Here is a 22,167-nt window from a genome sequence, read left to right on the forward strand (position 1 = left end):
ACTGAGAATATCCAGGAATTGAAATAATTTTCAGAAGTTGATAAGTAAGAACAGCATAGTTGATTTCAGTTTCGCTTTTAATATATAGCTTACACTGATTGGACATTATTATTATTTATTGTTAGTTTTTATAATAAAATCTTAAAATAGAAATTACACTCTAAACATAAAAAAGAATAAAATTCACCTAAAATAATGTGAAGATGAGGAAAAATGCTCAAAATTCTGGTAATTACACTTGAATTCACATGTTCTTATTTATAGTTTTACCTTCAACAATAAAAAGTGTATGTATTATTATTTCACAGTTAATGTCAATGTATGTATATATATAAATATATAAAAGCTGTTCATATTTTTTATCTTTCTACTTAAAATATCCTTTGTTTTCATTCGTACTCTTACAACTTCCTACCAATATGAATTTGATTGTTATGCCACATGTAAATAGCTAATGTGCTTCTTGATTTCTTTGGCATAGCATCAACTAAAGCAGAAAATAAAAAGTCTAATGCTGCTGCAATAGGTCTGACTCTCATGGTCTTCATTGTGTTCCTCGGTGCTGGGTTGTTTCTGTTGTACAGAAAAGGATACTTGTAAGTAGGACTAGTTGCCTCAAGGATTTACAGAGAAAAACTACAAGTGATCTGTAAAAATAAGCTACTTACTAAAATAAAATACGATGTGAACAAACACTGAAGTAACGTCATGCACATTAATGCTAGACTAGTCGTCTCAATGATTTAAAGAAAAACAAAATGTACAACTGATCTGTAAATATAAGCTCCTTATGAAAATAAAATATGATGTGAACAAATATTTGAAGTAAATCATACTTATTACTGCTAGAATTAGAAAACTAATCTTTATTTTTGAAGAAGTAGAGTTTGTTTCACAGTAACATTTGAAGCATGGAAAATTTAGTTGTTGATACGTTTATACATAAGAATACACAAACATCTGGTATAGATAAAAATGTTGCTGAAGTAATAAGTACTACCTGATAAAAATATGCGTAGTACATGCATTTATTTACACATCGTAAAGCACTGAAAATCATTGAATACAACTATTTTATTCCTGAATAAGTCTACAAATAACATACCTATACTTGACACTTTACGGTGACTTTTACTTGTTAGTTTTAACGGGTTGCAGTAGCAAAGTGGCTCAGTGTATAAATAGATTCTCATATGTCTGCGTGTTATTATTCTATGAAAATCGAACACTTAGACGCCTTTCAAAAGCCATGATATTGAATCAGTAAGTCTTATTTTGCGATTCAATGCATCAGAATTTAAGACATTCGACCTCTCCCTGTATGTCTGTATATATTTATATAAATATATTTATTAATAGTATGAAATATTCAATTTTTTTAGTCCTGAAACTTGATTTAAGTAAATAAAAACAACAGTTTTCACAAAATTTTATTTCAAGAGCTTAGAAGATCTCTTTATCAGGTATCCCACGAAAGTTCATCGCTTAGCAACAGGGATAACTACAGTAACCTTTACTGCCAATACTAGGCTTAGGAGGCTCTTTCGAGTGGTTCAAGAAACACCAAGAGATTTGGAGCTACTTAGCCGTGCAATTACAAATAATAAAAAGTAAGATTTTCAGTTTCGTTGTTAAAGCTTCACAACGTTAGGGACAAAGCATAGCTTCTAGGAAACAATAAAGTACTAAGTTTTATAAACCTGTTTATCGGTGTTTCTTTGTTGCTGTTTCACCTTCGCAAGACTTACACTACACAACATAATAAACTAAGAAAATCGCTAGCACTTCATTACATCAGCTGCATTTCTTAATCGTGTCTGCTGGCCAGTGAGTTACTGTAAACTTCCTATTCCTCAACACATCTTATGATCTGAAGTATCAGTACCATTCCAACATACGAAAAGGAAAAAAATATTTGTAGCACAAATGATTATCGATTGTAGCTTATTCTCCACGCTTTTTAGGCTACATACGTTGTCTGTGTACGCTTGGGTTTTCAGATTCACTGCAGGAAACATACATTAAAAACCCGCAAGAAAAGTTGAGTTCAAATTTGCTCTGTACAACATTCTAATAGGTTAAACATACTCTGCTTTATTTTCATTATATATGTTCCAAGAACGTATTTTATTTTCTATCTTTTTAAATACATGTCAATACAAAAAGCATTTATCTTTCATTTATTAATTGAAATAAATATGTTTATTAGTATTTCGTAACTTCTGTCGAAATCTTGCTCTTTCTTGTTTTGCAGTCTCTCACCACCATGGAAGGAAAAGCAACAATCCGCTGCGAACTCAATTGCTCTGACGTTTGAACTGAAAACAAGGTGATTAAGTTCTGTTTATTGTTAAGAGGAAAGCTAAGTAATGAGCTATCTGTAATACATCCACTGCGAGCGCCAAAACCCAATTTTTGAAGTTATAAGCCTTCAGTCTTACTGCTGAATATCGTTAAAAGAGAACAATAAATATAAATTAATCGTGTTAAGTACACAGCCACATAATTCTTCCCAATACGGTTCCCTAACGACTATTTTTTGTTTGTTTGTTTTGAATTTCGCGCAAAGCTATACGACGGCTGTCTGCGCTAGCCGTCCCTAATTTAGCAATGTAAGACTAGAGAGAAGGCAGCTAGTCATCATCACCCACCGCCAACTCTTGGGCTACTCTTTTACAAACGAATAGTGGGATTGACCATAACATTACAACGTCTCCACGGCTGTAAAAGAGAGCATGTTTGGTACGACGGGAATTCGAAACCGCGACCCTCAGATTACAAGTTAAACGCCTTAACCCACCTGGCCGTGCCGGGTCGTTTCCCTAACGAATACTGGCTAATAATAACCAATAAAAACATGACTACGCAAAACATGAGCTACAAAAAATAAATGGTTTAACATAAATTTTAAACTAATATCTGGTTCTTTATGTTTACTAATAAGAGAAGAAATATATAGATATGTATAAAATTCCAGTTTTAAATGCTTTCCTCAGTTGTATGAAATATTAATTACAAACATAACAAGTAATTGTTTATAAATTTTGGTTGAATGTGCTATTTGTATTTGATATATAAATCACAGATAGTTTAAAAAATTATTTTTGTTTCGATGTGTTTAGTATATAAAGGTATTCGTAGTAGTTGAGCTTCTGATTTAAAACAATAATAAAATTGTTTCGCCTAAACATTCTGGATAAAATTGTTGTACTGTTTGGAAGATATTTTAGTTTTAATGTAAAGCAAGTTTTCAAGAATACAGGAGGTGCGATATGAATACGTTTTTCTTGTTGAGCTATTGTCATATAAGTTAATAATAGTAATATTGTAAATCTCTAACTCTTTGAAAGGTCGGAAATGTTACTTTCACAGTACACTTTACTTGTTGTCGTTTATGAACTTATCCGCGATCTCCCTCTGGTGCAGAGGTAAGTCTACGGATTTATAACGCTAAAATCAGGGGCTCGATTTCTCGCGGTGAACTCCGTAGATGTGGTTTTGCTATAAGGAAAACACACACTTATCAGTGTAATGATTTTACTTACCACAACTGCTTCTATAAAAGTTCAACTTATGAAATCAGATGTGGCCCAAATTATCTCTTTCAGGGAGGGGGGGGGTGTTGTACCTGATGGTTGTCAGCTTCAGTTTCTTCAGAATAATTTTATTATTCAGTTTTCCTTTTGAAATAAATCTGAAGGTTGCCTTATACAGCTCAGTTTAGAACGTCAAACAGATTACACAAAAATTAACAACTTTATAACGAAATAGTTTGATTTTAATTTAAATCTTCTAGGTACGAGAACTTCATCGGTAAAACAAAGAATATACAATATGAACTGAAATAATTCGTCTTTTAAGATATAACAAAATTTCAGCCGATCTTATGCTTCGGAGACATATAGCTTATATTTAAGCAATTTACGTAACAGTTTCGTGTATATCGTATAACAGTTTGTAGCAATATATAACAATTGTAATAGTTGTTTCTAAGATTAAATAAAATCCTGTTTCTTTTTTCAGGTCAGTGAATTTAGCAGACTTTAATAAACATTATGAAGAAATGATCTCTGATTCAGCTCTCAAATTCTCCAAAGAATTTGATGTACGTATTTCAGCATTGTTTTTCACAATATTTTATTGTTTGATAAAAACACACAGAGTCAAAGTGGATTTTACATGTAAAAATTATCATTATGTTTTGCTTTGATTTTTCAACTGATTTATTAAATAGAAAACAATTGTTGGTTATGTCTACTAAGTCTTTAAGCAAACACCTAATAAAGAATGTTGATGCTTTAAGCACTTATTTAAAACTATTGCTAACATTGCCAGAGTTATTAATATGTAGAATTGTTTGTTGTATTTATTTATTTTTTATAAATGTACAATTTTGCATTTTACAATAAGTACAACATTCTAACGAAAACGCTTTAAAATTAGAAGGTTCAAAGGCAAATTCGCCCACAAAACATCAACTGAATTAAATCAGATGCTAGAAAATGTAAATTACAATTCTCCAAAATTGAAAAAAAAATGTATATATTAAGTTAGCTTTTAAAAACAAATTAAAATCTAACGTATAAAATGAAGTCTTATGAATCAATATATTTTCCACAGGAGCTGAATCACAAAAGCAAAAAATATTCTCAGACTGCAGCTGAGTTACAAGAAAATCGATCTAAGAACCGGTGGATTAACATCCTTCCATGTGAGTTTCTTGAACACCCTTGACTTTAAATTATTTTGAGATCAATATTGTAAGGATACAGAGTAATTATCTTCCACTTCTCTCTCTCTTTCTTTCTGTTGTACTGTAATTTAGATGTACAAATAAATACTTTTTTTCTTTGTTTCTAGAAATGATTGAGAATGGTAGCATTAGCTTGATAATACATTCTCTGTGATGGACTTATGATATCCCAAAACTCCTCCACTGTTTCTTGTGTAATTGAAATGTCAGCGTACCACTTCCTTCGTTCGAGAAAATGGTTATGTAAAAAGAAAACAGCATAAAACTCTGTTATGTATTTCTACTCTGATTCATTGATTTAAACTTAACTGTAATTAATTTAGCATGCAAACAAAAGTATACAATTCATTTATGATCGAGTAGCTTACGATGCATAAATTGGAAGTGACATGCGATTGTGAGTAGAACACGAGTATAGTGCTATAATTTTATTTTCTTTAGCAAAAGCCATATTACCAGAAATATCATACAGTACTTAAATTTAATAATAGTTTCGTCCTTATAAAATAGCACAGTAAATTATCATGATCAAAAATATCTTTGCATGACTACTTCAGTTGATAAATGTGCATCAGTGCTCTACTCTTTCTAACTTCTTTTTGTACATCTTTTCTAGAAATGACTAAATGGCATGATAGGCCGTAGTTATATTTCACATGCTAGTGGGGTGTATTTCATTAATTATAAAATTGTCCCCAGATGGATCAGCAGCATATCTGATAGCTTATAACGTTAAACATCGAACTTCAGTAGGCTTAGCATAAACCGCCTATTCTGCAGCTTCGTACTTCACAACAACTAAACGATTGTCAAGTTAATTGCTACTTCTAAGACCATTTTCCAACTTTGTGAAATAAATGAAAAATACCATTTTATTCAATAGACGAATGTCTCACTAGGAGGAAAAAGGTCTTGTAAAGTTTCATTTTTCACACAATTAGCTATTTAACTTTTAATTCATGACAGAAGTAACTACTAGGAATTCTCTCTGACTACCATTAAAATTCAGCTTGCGTAATTACTTATGATCAGTCAAATATCCAACTGACCTCATTAAATAGATTTAATGACACTGAAAGGCAGTATAATAATAAAACTTTAATCAGTAGACGTAGTAAATTCTACCTCTGTTTGTCTCAATTTAACTAGCTTGCTAAGTTTTTAACACTAGAATATTTATTAACTGTCAGAAAAAAATGCATCACTGTATTAGTTTTCTTCTGACTCCTGTTGACCTTTTCTGTAATTATTCTCAATAGAAACAAATATAAGTAGGCTGTACTTTTATAACCACCACTTCAACAAATCAACATGACCTCAATACAAGTAGTTTTCCATTTATTCATGTTATTTAGGAAATTTCAACTACTTATTTTCCAAGAGTTGAAATAACAACTAACAGTGTCATATAATGGTAGAGATTTGGTTTAAATAGACTGCTTCTGCCTATGTATAGTAGAGAAGAATGACGTTTCGAGATATGTACTGAGGTCTATGCAGTTGAAGCCAATTTAAACCAAATCACTAACATATCTACACTGCCTTGAATATCCAGGAAATAACAGTGTTGCATGCTGTTTCTAAAACTTCACAATTCACAAATATTAAAATTGCAAAAAAGATAATATTACTAATTTACTAAATTCAGCATATTATTCTAATTCTAAGCAATCTCGATATTTAGAATATTTCAGGTTAATTGTTTGAAATCCGCGCAAAGCTACACGAGAGCTATCTGCGCTAGCCGTCCCTAATTTTGCAGTGTAAGACTAGAAGGAAGGCAACTATTCATCACCACCCACTAGTAACTTTTGAGCTACTCTCTTACAAGCGAATAACTGACACATTATAACGCCCCCACGGCTGAAAGGGCGAGTATGTCTGATGCGACGGGAATTCGAACTCCTGACCCCAGATTACGAGTCAAACCACTTTACCACCTGAAGGCTCGGCACTGAATTCAGTGTACCATAATGTTACCTGTTCTCTCGTCAAAGAAGTATTGAAATTTGGTATTAAACAAATAGAGGTAAACCAAGTTACTGATTTAGCTTTACAGAAACACAACATCAGTAAACACATGACTTAACTGACGTCACCCATGAAATTTCGTTTTCTTCTAATATGGAAACTACGTAAAAATAAATACAAACACAACGACAATATACACCATTTTATTTACTGGTGTAATGTTGTTACACATCGAACGATAAACAAGTGAGTGCTCAAGATGTTTAATTATTTCAAATAATAATCCACAAAGTGATTTCATTATCACACTGCCTTATTTGCAAAAAAATAAAATAAAACAAAAACTTGTAAAAGTATTAGATATATTGGTTATATTTTTGATAAATATAATAAATATATTAATCGCATAATTTTACAAGAAAACTAAGTTTTACTTTATTCCTTTCAGTTGATCATTCTCGAGTGAAACTTCTTCCGATTGATGACGAACCCAGCTCGGATTACATCAACGCTAATTATATTCCTGTAAGGCTTATGTGGTTATCAATACAATTGAATAATATTAGAATGTTCCTGCATTCTAACAGAATATTACACTATTACACATCAAGTCCATAAATAGTAATTACATAATTAAAAGAATAATGCAAATGTATAATCTTCAACCCTTTTAATTTTAAGCTGTATTTAATTAATTTAATTTTACTTAATTTTTTTTTCAACTTTGAAATTTTACTATTTTACTAGGGATTCTATTCACCTCGAGAATACATCGCCACCCAAGGGCCTCTTCCGGGTACTATAGATGATTTCTGGAGAATGGTTTGGGAACAGAATGTAAAAACAATTGTAATGGTTACCCAATGTGTCGAACGAGGGAAGGTATGATTCTACACAGAAATTTTTTTTTCTGGTTTTGTTAATAATTAATATATTTTTGTTTAACCAAGTAATTCGTTAATAATGATAGAAAAAAAAACAAAGTTTACTAGGACTTCTGACGATCTAAAGTTTTAATAAAGATATTTTAATGACCCTTTTGATTGGCTAAAATCAGTCTAGAAAATGTTCATTTTTTCATGAACAAATTATATTCATACAATTTTATTTTAAAACATTAAGCATCATATAACTGGTTTTCTATAGTCCTTATAAGTTATTCTAACCAATAGTAGTTTAACTATATATCAAATTAAGTACTTCTAACTAAAAGAAAATTAGCTGCATAAGCCAGAACTAAAGAGTATAAATATATTTTACAAAATACTAATTCTCCTACAGTATACGGGCCCGGCATGACCAGGTGGTTAAGGCACTCGACTCGTAATCCGAGGATCACGGGTTCGAATCAACGTCACACCAAATATGTTCGCCTTTTCAGCCGTGGGGGCGTTATAATGTTAGGCCAATCCCACTATTCGTTGGTAAAAGAGTAGCCCAAAAGTTGGCGGTTGGTGGTGATGACTAGCTGCCTTCTCTCTAGTCTTACACTGGTAAGTTAGGGACAGCTAATACAGATGATCTTCATGTAGCTTTGCGCGAAATTCAAAACAAACCAAACCTACAGTATACATATTGCATCCAAAACATGTTGGAAGAGGGCAGCTGGAGCCATGTCATAAATTCAGGCTGAGGCATTTCTCCTTGTGTTTCAAGGTGTCCACCAACTACGTGTGATAGTTGATTTATATCCTACTTCATTTTATCTATAGAGGGCTACATCACGAACGACACATGAAGAAAATGTAGTTCCACAGTCCAGAGTCTTTTCTTGACTGCTCAAATACAGTGGGAGTGTGTATTTGGTAAATGTCCCTTCGTACGTTGAAAACTGATCAAACAATTCTTATAATATCTGTCTTTAGAACGTTATGACTTTTGAGGAATGTGAGACAGCTTTGTTCCGACTTTTGTGAAATATAGTTTATGTCTGATGAGAAAGAGCCAATGAGTGCAAGCGAAGTGTCGTCGTTGTCTTACCCGTCGCAGTTGCTGATCACGTAATTGCTTGACATTACTTAATCATTCGTGTAAATTTCAGTCACAATAGTCTTACCACGTGACAGTCGGTTTGTTACTTTAATCTATTTTTAAGTTACTTTATTTTCAACAGCATGTAAGAAATTACTGCACCTGTCTTTCCATGTATTCCCCCTCCAGTGACACAGTGGCATGTCTGCGGACATACCACACTAAAAATCAGGTTTCGATAGACATTTTGAGCAGAGCAAAGATAGTCAGTTTAAAACAACAACCACAATTTTCCATGTTCTATATCCTTGAACACTATATTTTTGGATATCTAGTACCTATGTACTGTGTTTAATCTTGATATTATTTCATACTAAAGATAATATTTTATCATTGTACTTATGTCTGAAAAAGGATTGTCTCTCGATGACTGAGCAACAAGTTTCTGGACTTATAATGTTAAACATCGGCAAAGTTGTCTTTAAAACAAGGAATCTAAAAATTGATCAAAGAAGTTGTCTAATACATTACTGAGTAAAATGTTTGTATACTGTTATATACTAATGTTGTAGTCTACACGTATGGAGTAGTTATTCAGAAAATGTTCAAGTAGTAACAGAGAAAGTAGTGTATGATCAGACAAACAGGTACGGCTTGTTAATCAGGTCATAATATGTTGGTTTGAGGATTTGTTCGTCAAAACATACATACACGCCTGTTTTGTATAAAAGGGCGTGAATTTGGTGTAATTCTTTTCAGAAACAGTTCAATATTTTGTTGATACGATTTATCTGTACTTTTTATAGAGTCATGCCTCGTCATGTGCCAGAAGTTATAGAAAATCAACTTGTTCGACTATGTTGTTCGAAAATGGCATGAACAAATGGACTTTGCCAGAATAGTAGAATACCACAAATTTACTGTATCTTCTAGATCTTGATATGTCATCGGATTACAGAAAACTTTTTTAAAAAAAGCCTAATGGTAGACACCAAAAACTACTGCTTGAGATGACTGTGTTTTAATTAGTTTAACACGTCAAGATCGAAAGAAGTCATAACACCTTATGACAAGGATGACACGACCACATTCATTCCAGGGCATCTAGAAGAACAGTGAATACGAGACTGACTAAAGAAGCTTATTTGCTAACCGATATTAACCAGAATTCACCACCATCACCGTGTTACTTGAGGGAGCCAGCATGCCAACTTATAGTTAAATAATGGTGTCATGTCAATTTTTTTTCAGATTATTCTTGATTCCGACTTGTTAAAACTGATGGTAGGATATTTGTTAGTCGTTTGCCTGGAGAACGGATGAGAAACAACTATCTTTCCCACAGGAGCTGTTTACGCAGCTATTCATTGTGAAGAAAAAAGTTTTTTTATACTCTCCAAAGAAATGTCAGTGGCGCATCTTAAAGGCATTACATAAGATAGTGTTTCTGCCATATGCTAGGGCAAAGTTTGGCAAAGTTTATGAATGGCAATGCCACTGTACACAGTGCACGTATTGGACAGGATTATCTTGATCAGAAGAACGTAACAAGATTGTCGTGGTAACAAAGTCTTAGATTGTAATCCCTTAAGAACTGTTGGACAGAACTTAGCCAGAAAATTTCTAACCACTACCCTATATCAGCTACTGTAGTTGAGTTGCAGCGCCTTCTACTGACAAGTTCAGAAGAAATAATGACGGATTATATCAATAAACTCATTGACAGCATGCCACGGCTCCTTGTGGAGGCTAATGGGGTACGAGAAAGATCAACCAAATACTGAATGTTTAATAAAACTGATATAAGGTTACAGACGCCATTTATAATAATTTAATGTTATATTATATCATGTACATTTTGTAACGTTTTGTTGTGAGAGATGAAATGCTGAATTTCTACCTTTTCTCCAGCTGTGTGATAAAATTATTTACTTTTCTAATAAATCGTTTACAATTTTAACAGAATCTGTCCCACTATACAAATTGCATACATAAGTGTTTAATATAACATGTATATCTCAGTTTAACAGAGCTAAGTGTATCTGTATTTCAAACATTTTTGTATTTGCAATTAAAACAATTCTATAATTAAAAATGTCGATTTGTTTTTTTTACTACTTCAATAAAAATAGCAAAATTAAGTGACATTTGTTATTTCAGTGTAATATGAAATATAAGTTTACCGGTCAGAATCAGTCAGATTTTTTCTACTACATTAAATGTTACGTATACTCATTTAAATATTTAGGATTTTATTTTTCTTATATTTTAGCGAAGTGTGCCGACAAATATGTTGAATTTGTTTTGCTAGTGTCGTGTTAAATATGAAGTATATGGGGTGATATGATTGACTTTGAAGTTTCATGTTAAACGAATTGTAAACGGGGTACGAAATATAACTTGTTTTTGTACAGTCACCTTAAATGTTAGGTATGTAGATCAAGTCACATTAATGTGCGATGTACCAGCAAGTAAGTCTGGCATGGCGGTATGTATGTAAACTTGCAAGGCTGGAACCCGGGTTTCGGTAACCATGATGGGTATAACACAGATAGCTCTTTATGTATCTTTGTGCTAAATTTCAAACAGACTTTTCCTAACACTTTAAATTGGCCTAAGAGTCGGATTTGCACCAGTGCTATGTTAAGAATTGTGTATAAATGTCTTAAATTTTGATATTAACTAAATTTAGTTACTATCAAAATTGTTGATAGTGTTGACCGATGTGTAATTTTTTGTATATTATATAATATTAAATTAACCATGAGATTTATAATCTGATTTTTCAAAAAATAGTCAAGTTGCATATATTATTATAAAAAATCTAATTTTTTTAATCCCATGTTTTGTAACTTCAGACCAAATGTGAGGTGTATTGGCCAACTGATACAGAAACTCAACTATATGGTGACCTTGAAGTACAGATGACGTCGGAGTCGATTTTAGCTGAATATGTTATTAGAATATTTCATGTACAATTGGTAAGTGATTAATCTATTATATAAAGAATTATATAATTTTCTATCTACAGAAAAACTATAAACTCATTCTTTCAAAATTCATACGCTGTTTACAGTCTGGTTTCGAAGGATCTGATCTCATGGTTATCAGTTTAGTCAGTTTTGATATCGTATAAGTCAAGCTCATAATAATGATCTTCACGTAAGAAGAAGCCAAACTGTTCCTTAACTTAGAAGACGTTATAATACTCTTCACCTTGAACCTCTGAAGCCGTCAACTCACAAATAAACGCAAAAATCCTCTCTTTGAATAAAACTACCTTGACCTTCTCCTTGCAGGGAACTATTAAAAGTCATGCCTGTATTAGTAGCCTACACTTCTGTGTTATTTCTGGTCACGAAATCAGAAATAAGGTCATGATTTGTCAGAAGACATCGCATCATTTTGTAGTGTAGCGTGTCCAAGGGATAGTGCCCCACAATGGCACAGTCTGTTGAATCACAACTCTAGAAACCGGGTTTTGATACCCTTGATGGACAGAACACAGACAGCCCATAGTGTAGCTTTCTGCTTAACTACAAACAAACAAACCAAGGCGAGAAAGATGCAGAGGTGCAGAAAGTGTGCTAATAAACTGAAGGTAAGCGTAGAACTAACTGACCATCGTAGGTAGTTCACCTCAAATAGCCTTTATATTTTCATAACGTGTTTACAGTGCTTCCACGGGCTAGGCACCTAGGATTTGAGCTGTATGACAAATCTTAGTATATAACATCATTCCGGAAAAAATCGCAGATGTAGTGACGTTATCACAAATGTTTAACTCCCATAATACACAGCAGTAAACTTAGAAAATGTACGTGTTGTGTTGTTGAGTTACCCGCTAGGCCTCTTAGCTACGATCAAGCATAGTTTTTTGTGTTCTTGTCTATTTTTTCCCGTTATTATTCTTTGTTTACGAATACCTTGGCCTTGGTATCAGTGTGATAATTCTTATTACCTTGATCAAAAATGGTTCTCTACCTCTTTCAGTGCAGCTAGCTTACAGTAATGTTGGGCAGATAATACTGTAGGTTCTAGTTGAAACCTACACTTAACATTATGTGCACTAGCAGTAAAAAAGGATAAATTTCTTACTAATATTTATTGGCAGCTTTTCCAGTTTAACTGTTATATATCATTGAAACATTTATTTATATTTGTCTCACATTTGTGTTTTCTTTATTGTTTCAAGCACCAAACGAGTAAATTTAGGTCAACCTTTGTGGCGAATATTTCTAGATGGGAAGAATTATGTATAAAATTATTCGCGAGAAAAATTAGTTTGTTTGTTATGAACACTGAACTATACCATTGGTTACCTGGACTATCCTCATTATGGCAATCGAAACTCATTATTTAGCGTTGTAAACCTACAAATTTACCGCTAAACCAATGAAGAAACAAGAAAAAAAATCATCTTTGATAATATTTTTACGAGTTATAACTGTAGTCGGTTTCCAATTTCATTAACTGTTTTATTATCTTTTTTTTTAAATTTCGCGCAAAGTTACATGAGGGATATCTTCGCTAGCCGTCCCTAATTTAGCAGTGTAAGACTAGAGGGAAGGCAGTTAGTCATAACCACACACTGCCAACTTTTCGATTACTCTTTTACCAACGAATAGTGGGGTAGACTATCACATTATAATGCTCCGAAGGCTGAAAGGGCGAGCATGTTTGGCGTAATAGGATTCGAAACCGCCATCCTTGAAATGCGACTCAAGCGTCCTAACCACCTGGCGGTGGGTAGTGACGATAACGTTTTAACCACTTCCTTTACCTTTTTTTTCCTTAAGAGTGCCATAAAAACATCATGTTTATATTTCATTTTTTTGAATGCATGTATACAGGCGAAATGAAATACAAAATGTTTTGTCACATTTTGGTATCAATTATATTATAAACAAAACAACAACAAAAGTGTAATAAAGATTTAATTATATATCTGGAACATCTCAAGAAGCATAAGAAAAATTAAAAAAAAATTAATCATATCTAGGAAATTTTATGCAAAATAAACCTATATCTATTATTATTATTTACATTATATCAAGTTTTATTTGAATGAAATACCTTATATCTGTAGAGTATTATTATACAGCTATAAAAGTAATTAAAACAACCAAACAGAAAAGTATATAGTCTATAACATATTCAACAAGATCTTTGTTGTAGTATGGTAGATGTGGAAGCTAGGTGTTACACATAGTGGTACATCACATTCGATATTAAAAAGAAAACACCTATAATGCCCTGCTATCTGGCGGCAAAATGTGGAATTAATATAAAACGGAATTATGTGGAATCGTTTGTCCCAAATATGCTTGGGTTAACCAACTAATATCAAGGTATTTAAATACAGCGTTTCTATCGGTACGTTAAAACACCACTATAGTGTCCCACACCTCATATTTAATGATTCAATAAGTGTTTTATTTTACCATCACGGGTATAACACAGTTTGCATGTCGACCTACTGCTCCAGCGAAAAGTTTATGAAATATTTTCATATATGATTTATATTTTTCAAATTTGGAAAAATAAATTCATTGGGTTGTTCGTGAGCCATAACAGTTGACAGTTTATACATATATGTACATTGATGTCCGTTGGTTGTATAGTCAGTTTCCTTGAGATTTAGTGTTGCAAGGTTACGGACTTGCAACACTAAAATGTGGGGTCCGATTCCTCGATTTGGAGAGAGTAATATTGTGTAGCTTTGCACGACGGACAGAACAACAACCTAGCTGTATATTTATCACTTAACAGCTAAAATAAAATTATTTTCATGAAATAATTTATGCGTTTATTTTCACGCCTTGTATTTCGTCTTCAATTTACAATGAACGTGATATTATATCACTGGAATGGTTAAGATATAACAAGAAACAGCTAAACAGGAAGAAAGAGCATGGAAGAAATTAAAGTGTAGAGTTTACTGTGAAAATTATTTCTGAGAAAAAAAATCACATTTCAAAGTAATTAGATACTGTAAAGCATCATGTAAGTGTTCTTTGTTTCTTTGTACTCCTGAACGTCGTAGCTTCACAGCAACGTAGGAGTGCTTGATTAAAAAGCATCCGAGACAGTTATAATGACTGAAGCAGAGTTCATTACTTATGATGACCGAAATAATGAGTTTTTCGTTCGCGTTGTTTCTGTCGCAGATGATTAACAAGTTAAATTTATTTGTTTACCTTATTTATAATTGGTACAGCAAAGTAGAAACAAAAGTGGCTTCTGTAACTGAAAAACACTATCTTTCTTATTATGTATAAACTATTCAATATAGCAAATTGGAGTTTTGAAAACTATTAACTTGAAATGGAAGGTTAGAAGTTTTATTATGAAAGAAATATTTTTAATATTTCTATGTCCTTCACACTATCATAAAAACGAGAATTTGTCAGTTTCATAAAACTTTGTTGAAATAAATTCTGCGACCATGCATGTTTCGAACTTAGTGCGCACCCAGAAGTTTTTCTAATAAATTTCCTTGAAAAATCGAGTGAAACCTTGGACCCAATGACAGTTCACTTACAATTAAAATTATCTTTATTTAAGGCCCGGCATGGCTAGGTGGTTAAGGCATTCGACTCGTAATCTAATGGTCGCGGCTTCGAATCCTCGTCACACCAAACATGCTTGCCCTTTCAGCCGTGGGGTGTTATAATGTGACGGTCAATCCCACTAATCGTTGTTAAAAGAGTAGTGCAAGAGTTGGCGGTGGGTAGTGATGACTAGCTGCCTTTCCTCTAGTCTTAAACTGCTAAATTAGGAACAGCTAGTGTAGATAGCCCTTCTGTAGATTTGCGCAAATTGAAAAAAAAAGAAAAAACTTTAATTAATCAACATACATCACCAATTAAACGTCTTTTAGACTTCATCACATTTCTCTTTATAATTAAATAATCGAAATACACTGTAGCGTGTATTTGATATTTAGTTATTAAAATTGTTAGTTTCTAAAATACTAAAAGAGATAAATTTGTTGTATCGCTGAGTACTTAGGAGTCTACTAGCGAATATACAGCAAATTTTCTAAATCTAAAAAAATTAGTTACATTGTTCTATTCCACTTATTCTTGTTTAATCTTGCCACCATTGGTCGAGTGTACCTAGTGTGCCAGGATTTTGACACCAAGGATTAATAGTTCGCGATCCATTGCCGCATGAAAACGCATTCCTCATTTTGAGCAATAGATGTGTCGTACAAGTTTACGGCCAAATTCCACTATTCGGCCAGGCGAGTGTAGCAAAAGTTGTTGGTCAATGCTACTGATTAACCTTCACTCTAGTATACCAGTTCAAAATTGAACTGAAATTTTATTCAAAATAAAATTTTAATTTTATCAATAAACTTAGATTTATGTACTACAAAGTAAACGTCCCTTGGCTGGTCGGAAGTAAATTCATAGGCTTACAGAGCTAAATTCCGGGGCTCGAGGTTTTGCGGTGGACAAAGCGAATGTTACACATTGAATATTTTTGTGCTAAAATAATGATAACATCAATAAATTATGTTCGAAAACAACATATTTTAAAATAAGACAAAGTATAGTATTCTATTTTTAAACTATTACGCTTAACTGTAAAGTACGTAAAAATAAATCTTGGTCATATTTGAATAAATATAATATAATTATATTCAATTAATATAGAATCCAGAAAAAAATAATAGCAGAACACAGCCATTAAAAGACTTTTGAGATCAAAACAAGTCGAAGCCAGTAAGTTTACTGGTGCATTATTCAGAAATTTCGTTAAATCATTTGAGACAATATATGTGCTAAAAGTTTATTAGATAAGTGTAGATTAGTCATTTGATAAAGCTGTGGATTTCGAAGCTGTAGGAGCGTCATAAAAATAACAATCAATCCTTTACGTGGATATTATGTGGTAATGTACTATTGGCTGTTTGCCTCTCTTTTGATCAGGTGGTTAGGGAGTTACACAAGGGCTATCTACACCAGCCGTCCCTAACTTTGCGCGAAATTCAAAACAAAGAACTCCTTTGGTTAGTAGTTCAAAATTAGGGACAGCGACAAACAGCCATAGCTTCGCCATAAATAAAAATACGATTATTTAACAATACTTACTTAAAGCAAATGAAAGGTTAACAGATGCCATATATATTTAATTCTCTTCCACAGCATGTTATATATATATAAAGAAAGTGTGTGAAATTGAAAATAAATAAGTGAGTTACTAATAAATTGAAACAAAGAATGAATAAGAAATAACAAGTATCTCTATACGTTGAATTTAGTAGAAAAAATCCCTCCTAATGTAATTTTTGAGTAAACAGGTGAATAATTACTGTTGGTTATGTTTTTGGGACGTCGGTATAACCAGGTGGTTAAAGCACTCGACTCGCAATCCAAGGGTCGTCGGTTCGAATTACCGTCACACCAAACATGCTTGCCCTTTCAGCCGTGGGGGCATCATATGGTACAGTCAATCCAACTATTCGTTGGCAGTGGGTAGTGATGGCTAGCTGTTTTCCCTCTAGTCTTACATTGCTAAATTAGGGACGGCTAGCGCAGATATTCCGTCGTATAGCTTTGCGCGAATTTCAAAACAAACCCTACTTTTGGACACTCTGTAGTGTAGCGTAGATTAAAATGTAATAATTTCACTGCAACTTCTTGTAAGGTTATAATTATAACAATAGTTTCAAAACGATAGAGATTGTTAACATTCGGTATTGCACTGTGGACCCTTTTGTTGATATATAACAGAAATGTGTTTCTAGTTTACGTGGAAGTAAGTCAATAAATGAGAGTAGTTGCATTAGAAAAATATGCTTTATTATTTAGGAATAACTATTTTTGTTTGTTCTTGAATTTCGCGCAAAGGTACACGAGGGATATCTTCACTAATCGCCCCTAATTTAGCAATGTAATAAGAGAAACCAGCTAATGATCACCACCCACCGCCAACTCTTACATTTATTTGTAGAAAAATAAAAGAAATAAAAGTGTTTAAATACAATGTTTTTTTAGTTTAAATAAAATTATGACTTCCAGGGTGTAAAACTGATCTTCAAATGAATATTTTATTTGAAAACAATGTAAAGTTTTAAACGTCGTCATGAAAATATGTTCTTAAGCGTGTGTGCAAATTGCATTTGTCGAACGAAATAATTTGCTTTTGACAAATTTAGGGTAATCGTCAGAGAATGGTGAAACAGATGCATTTTACAAGATGGCCAGACTTTGGATGTCCCGAAAACACCGAAGTCATGATCAATTTCGTTCGAGCTGTCCGAGATCACATCCCTCACGTCAGTCCTGGTCCTTTGATCGTACACTGTAGGTACGTATTGCGTCTGATGCGGATCGCTTGTGGGAATATTGTGTTTTTTAATTATTATTATAGCAAAGCCACATCAAGCTATCTACTGAGTCCACCGAGGGGAATCGAACCCCTGATTTTATCGTTGTAAATCCATAGACTTACCACTATATCAGAGGGAGACGTGGGGATATTGTATAAGTGACAGTTACTCTATTCAAAGTCCTTGCAGCGGCGGGAATTTCTGTCAGTTGTGTTATGAATCACAGACGTAGTCGTTTTGCTGATGTGCGCATAACGGTCTGTTCCGATGACGTGTTGTACTAAAATCAAAATATGTTGTTTGTGATTTTTAATGTTTCCTGAGAGAATTCGTGGGAATGAGTCGTTGTTCCAAAAAATCACTTTAGCAGTTTCTACTATTTCCTTTAGTCAATTAAACCGTTATTGATATTATGTATTTTGTATATTGTTTCTAAGAATGCTGAAACACGAATATTTCCAAAACAGAGTGAACTATTATTCAGTGGACGACTGAAAAACCAACAAAAACTTGTAACTTTGATTCTGTACATACACCATGCTATTTTCAGTATTTGATCAGTAGTTAATATTAGTGAAAAAAGTATATCTTAAGATATTTTCTAGTCGACATATGAAAGTATTTCTCAATTTAACCCTAATTTTTTTTTTATTCACTATGTATATAAACAAGAGGGAATACCTATTAGCCGTAGCACTTGAAATTATTTCAGACAGGATAGTGTAAACTACTCTATGATACCTTCTTTACCTTTCTTTTCAGTTATATTTTTGTGCCTCCTTTCCTAGTGGCACAACAGCATGTCTGCGTACTTACAACGCTAGAAACCAGATTCCAATACATGTGGTTGCCAGAACACAGATAGCTCTTTGTGTACAATTGTGCTGAACTACAATAAACAAACATATTTTGGTGCGCCAGTAATATCAAGGCTGGGGCGCGCATATACCCGATTTTATTACTTATCATTATCTCCACTAGCCTGCCCTCAGAGTTAGAGTACATTAATCTATGACACCTTGGGCGTGATCAAGTACATCATCGAAAGGGTTTGACCTTCTTAATAAAAAAATGTTATATCTCAAATTGATCAAGAGATCACAGAGCTAAGAGCTAAATGTTTGTACTTAAAAACAACTCATAGTCATTACATGAACTGCTGACCTGGCATGGCCAGGTAGTTTGGGTGCTCAACTCGTAATATGAGTGTCGCAGGTTCGAATCCTCGTCACGCCAAACATTCTCGCCCTTTCCCCCGTAGAGCGCTGTAATGTGACGACCATTCTCACCATTCGTTGGTAAATAAGTAGCCCAAGAGCTGACGGTGGGTGGTGATGAATAACTGCCTTGTCTCTAGTCTTTCACTGCCTAAGTACAGCTCTACGAGAATTTCAAAACATACTAATCTATGAACCGTTATGCCGAGGCTAACAGTTTTCCATGAAAAGTTCTGTTTTTTGATATCTACTTGAATGATTCTCATTTTTCTATAAATGTCAAAAATGGGAATTTTAAAGTGTATTATTGAAGAGTTATTTTGTGAATAGATATTTTATGTACTACATTAACTTTCAAATCAGTGAGCATATTTTTGCTACATTTAACGTTTATATGTATATTGTACATAAGATACAGGTAGGTGTTTAAGTTAAAAGGAGATTATTTAGGAATTAGTTAAAAATTAAAAGACAAAATATAAATAATAGTTTATCACAGGAAACACAGCTTTATTATGATGTCTTAAGTTTCTCAATTACATTTTAGCTAGTCATCAAGAAGATTTCAGAAGAAGAATCGGCCACAATGTCCACCATAACCATAGTATAAATCACCTTATAATCTATTACAAACAAACTTTTAAACACGTGTTTGATATGTGAATTTGAGCATATGGTAATAACTTCACGTGCATGTAACGTATACATATAAACACTGTAACGATCATTGAGGCTGCTCTAACATCCACAAAACTTTGTCCTTTAAGTAAGTTAAATTCACCTTTGATCTATTTCTATATACCTCTTGAATAACGCACAAGAGAATTTTCCAGAGCTGTATTTCACGTTACTTTGCTTATTTAATTAAAAAATAATCGATAATTCACTTATTTCAACTCTGTATAATCTATTACATCATCGATAATTAAACCGAATCTATGCTTCAGTAAATCACATATCAGACACGTGCTTGTCTTATGAGTGAGCCGGGTTTTGTGATATATATTAGAGTAAAATAACTACGTTAAATGTGACAGAAAATATTAACTTATTATTGTGTGCTTGTAAATTGAATTAAATCTAGGGAAGGTTTATATTGAACTATAAGTAGCAAATAAATTACTCTACAATGATTATGTCAATGAAATGAAATTTCTCGATATGTGATGAAACAAGTAAATTAACCAAAGCTTTATGCATGTTAAAAACTGTCTTTATGTAGTTTGCGACTTTAATTATCACTCATTTCGAGTGCACGTGATCGAGAGGGTATTCAGAGTTGAAGTACTGCTTATCAGAAATGCTAGCGTTGGTGATTTCACTGTTGATTATTTCAAATGAAATACTGTTCTACAATCTCTAAAACAGTTTGAAGAGGGCTTGGTCAAGTAAAAAGTTTAAATCACTCTTAACAGGTTAAGAATTTAATTTATTAACATTTTAACAACAGGATAAGCTCGCTTTTTTAGTTCTTTAACGAGAAACCAACGCCTGTTAACGAATAAAATTATATTAATTCTCAGTGATAATGAATATTCAAATCATACAACAGCTGTATGTATATGAAGGTGTCTTTTACACTATATCGAAATTGACCGCTCAAGAATTGTTGGTACAAGTTACAATAAGAAACTGTGATCCAATCTTCGTGTAACAGTATGGAAGGTTGATTTAATTTTGTCAACAACGCTAAAATCAGGAGTTCGATTCCCTTCGCTGGACTCAGCAGATAGCCCAATGTGGCTTTGATATAAGAAAACACACACAGACAACAAACACACAATTTTGTCATTTTTTATTCTCTAAAAGGAAACGAAATTTTCAGAATTATACAGGGGTTAGGATAAGATGGTAGTAATACTTTGTTTCGAATATTCGTGCAAAGCAAAACAGTGTCTTGCTTGCTATCCATAGTTTTGAACAGACAGTAGAAGATAGGCAGCTAGTCAACATACATCACCCGCTCTTGAAATACATTGATTCAATAGCGGGTTTTAACCGCTACTCTTATACGCACTCATGGCTGGAGCTCACTTTTGCGGCATGCTAACCGCTAGGCCACCCCCGATCTGCCAGATATAGAAGAAATGTACTGCTTACAGGTATACTTGAGAAAGCGTTGTTCTTCAGAACGTAATTAATTTTTGGATGATTCGATAAATATTTCTTCTATATCCGCTCAGTAATCCGACGGTCGCAGGTTTCAATCCCCGTTACACCACATATGCTCACTCCTTCAGCCGTGAGGGCGTTATAATGTGACGGTCAAGCCCACTATCCATTGGTAAAAGAATAGCCCAAGAGTTGGCGGTGGGTGGTAATGACTAGCTGCCTTCCATATAGTCTTATACTGCTAAATTAGGGATGGCTAGCGCAGATATCCCTAAAGTAGCTTTGCGCGAAATTCAAAACAAACAAACCAAACTATATTCGCTCGATTTCAATATGGTCACTACATGACCTGAATATTTTATATTTTTCAATTAATTTATTTTTTTGCTCATGCTTCATTTATTATCAAATATGTGAAGGTCCTGTTTTATCTGATTTATTTTTACGTAGCTTTAGTTTTATAGGTGAAGTGGATTTTCAGTTTTAAAAGTTTCCTGTTTATGTTAGCAGAAAATTGTACGAGAGACTATCTGTACAATAGGTTGTGTTCACGGCTCTGATTCTGTTATAAATATAAGATATTGTGAAAAGTCTTGATCGACATCTTTGGTGGGCATCTTGACCACAAGATTTTCTCTTTGGTACAATAACTAGTGGAAACTCTTGAATATTTATAGTTTGTGAAAACTGAAAACGGTAGACAGTCTAGTTTTCTGTTTAATTAAGGGCACAAAAACTGGTGGGCAGTGTAGTCTACTGTCTAGTTAGGGGCACAAAAACTGGTGGGCTATGTAGTCTAC

General features: G+C 33.3%; 1 protein-coding gene across 6 annotated transcripts in view; it reads left to right on the forward strand.

The window, feature by feature from the left end:
- LOC143225503 (tyrosine-protein phosphatase 10D-like) overlaps positions 1 to 22,167 on the forward strand; it is an 82,151-nt gene that overhangs the window by 50,838 nt on the left and 9,146 nt on the right. For 2 of the 6 annotated variants that reach the window (XR_013013885.1, XM_076455062.1), the window contains exons 14-22: positions 482 to 596; positions 1,464 to 1,610; positions 2,255 to 2,329; positions 4,024 to 4,105; positions 4,621 to 4,711; positions 7,173 to 7,249; positions 7,472 to 7,606; positions 11,554 to 11,676; positions 17,865 to 18,016. Coding sequence is in view for 4 of the 6 variants with exons in the window: in XM_076455062.1 (XP_076311177.1) it covers positions 482 to 596; positions 1,464 to 1,610; positions 2,255 to 2,329; positions 4,024 to 4,105; positions 4,621 to 4,711; positions 7,173 to 7,249; positions 7,472 to 7,606; positions 11,554 to 11,676; positions 17,865 to 18,016 (997 nt within the window). In the remaining 2 variants the exon portion in view is untranslated. Of the gene's footprint in view, positions 1 to 481; positions 597 to 1,463; positions 1,611 to 2,254; positions 2,330 to 4,023; positions 4,106 to 4,620; positions 4,712 to 7,172; positions 7,250 to 7,471; positions 7,607 to 8,005; positions 8,154 to 9,501; positions 9,701 to 11,553; positions 11,677 to 17,864; positions 18,017 to 22,167 lie in introns of those variants that run through there. The other 4 variants (XR_013013886.1, XM_076455064.1, XM_076455065.1 and 1 more) reach the window with 4 other exon arrangements.

This window comes from Tachypleus tridentatus, chromosome 9 (assembly GCF_004210375.1).
Source record: "Tachypleus tridentatus isolate NWPU-2018 chromosome 9, ASM421037v1, whole genome shotgun sequence".
NCBI classification, from domain to species: Eukaryota; Metazoa; Arthropoda; class Merostomata; order Xiphosura; family Limulidae; genus Tachypleus; species Tachypleus tridentatus.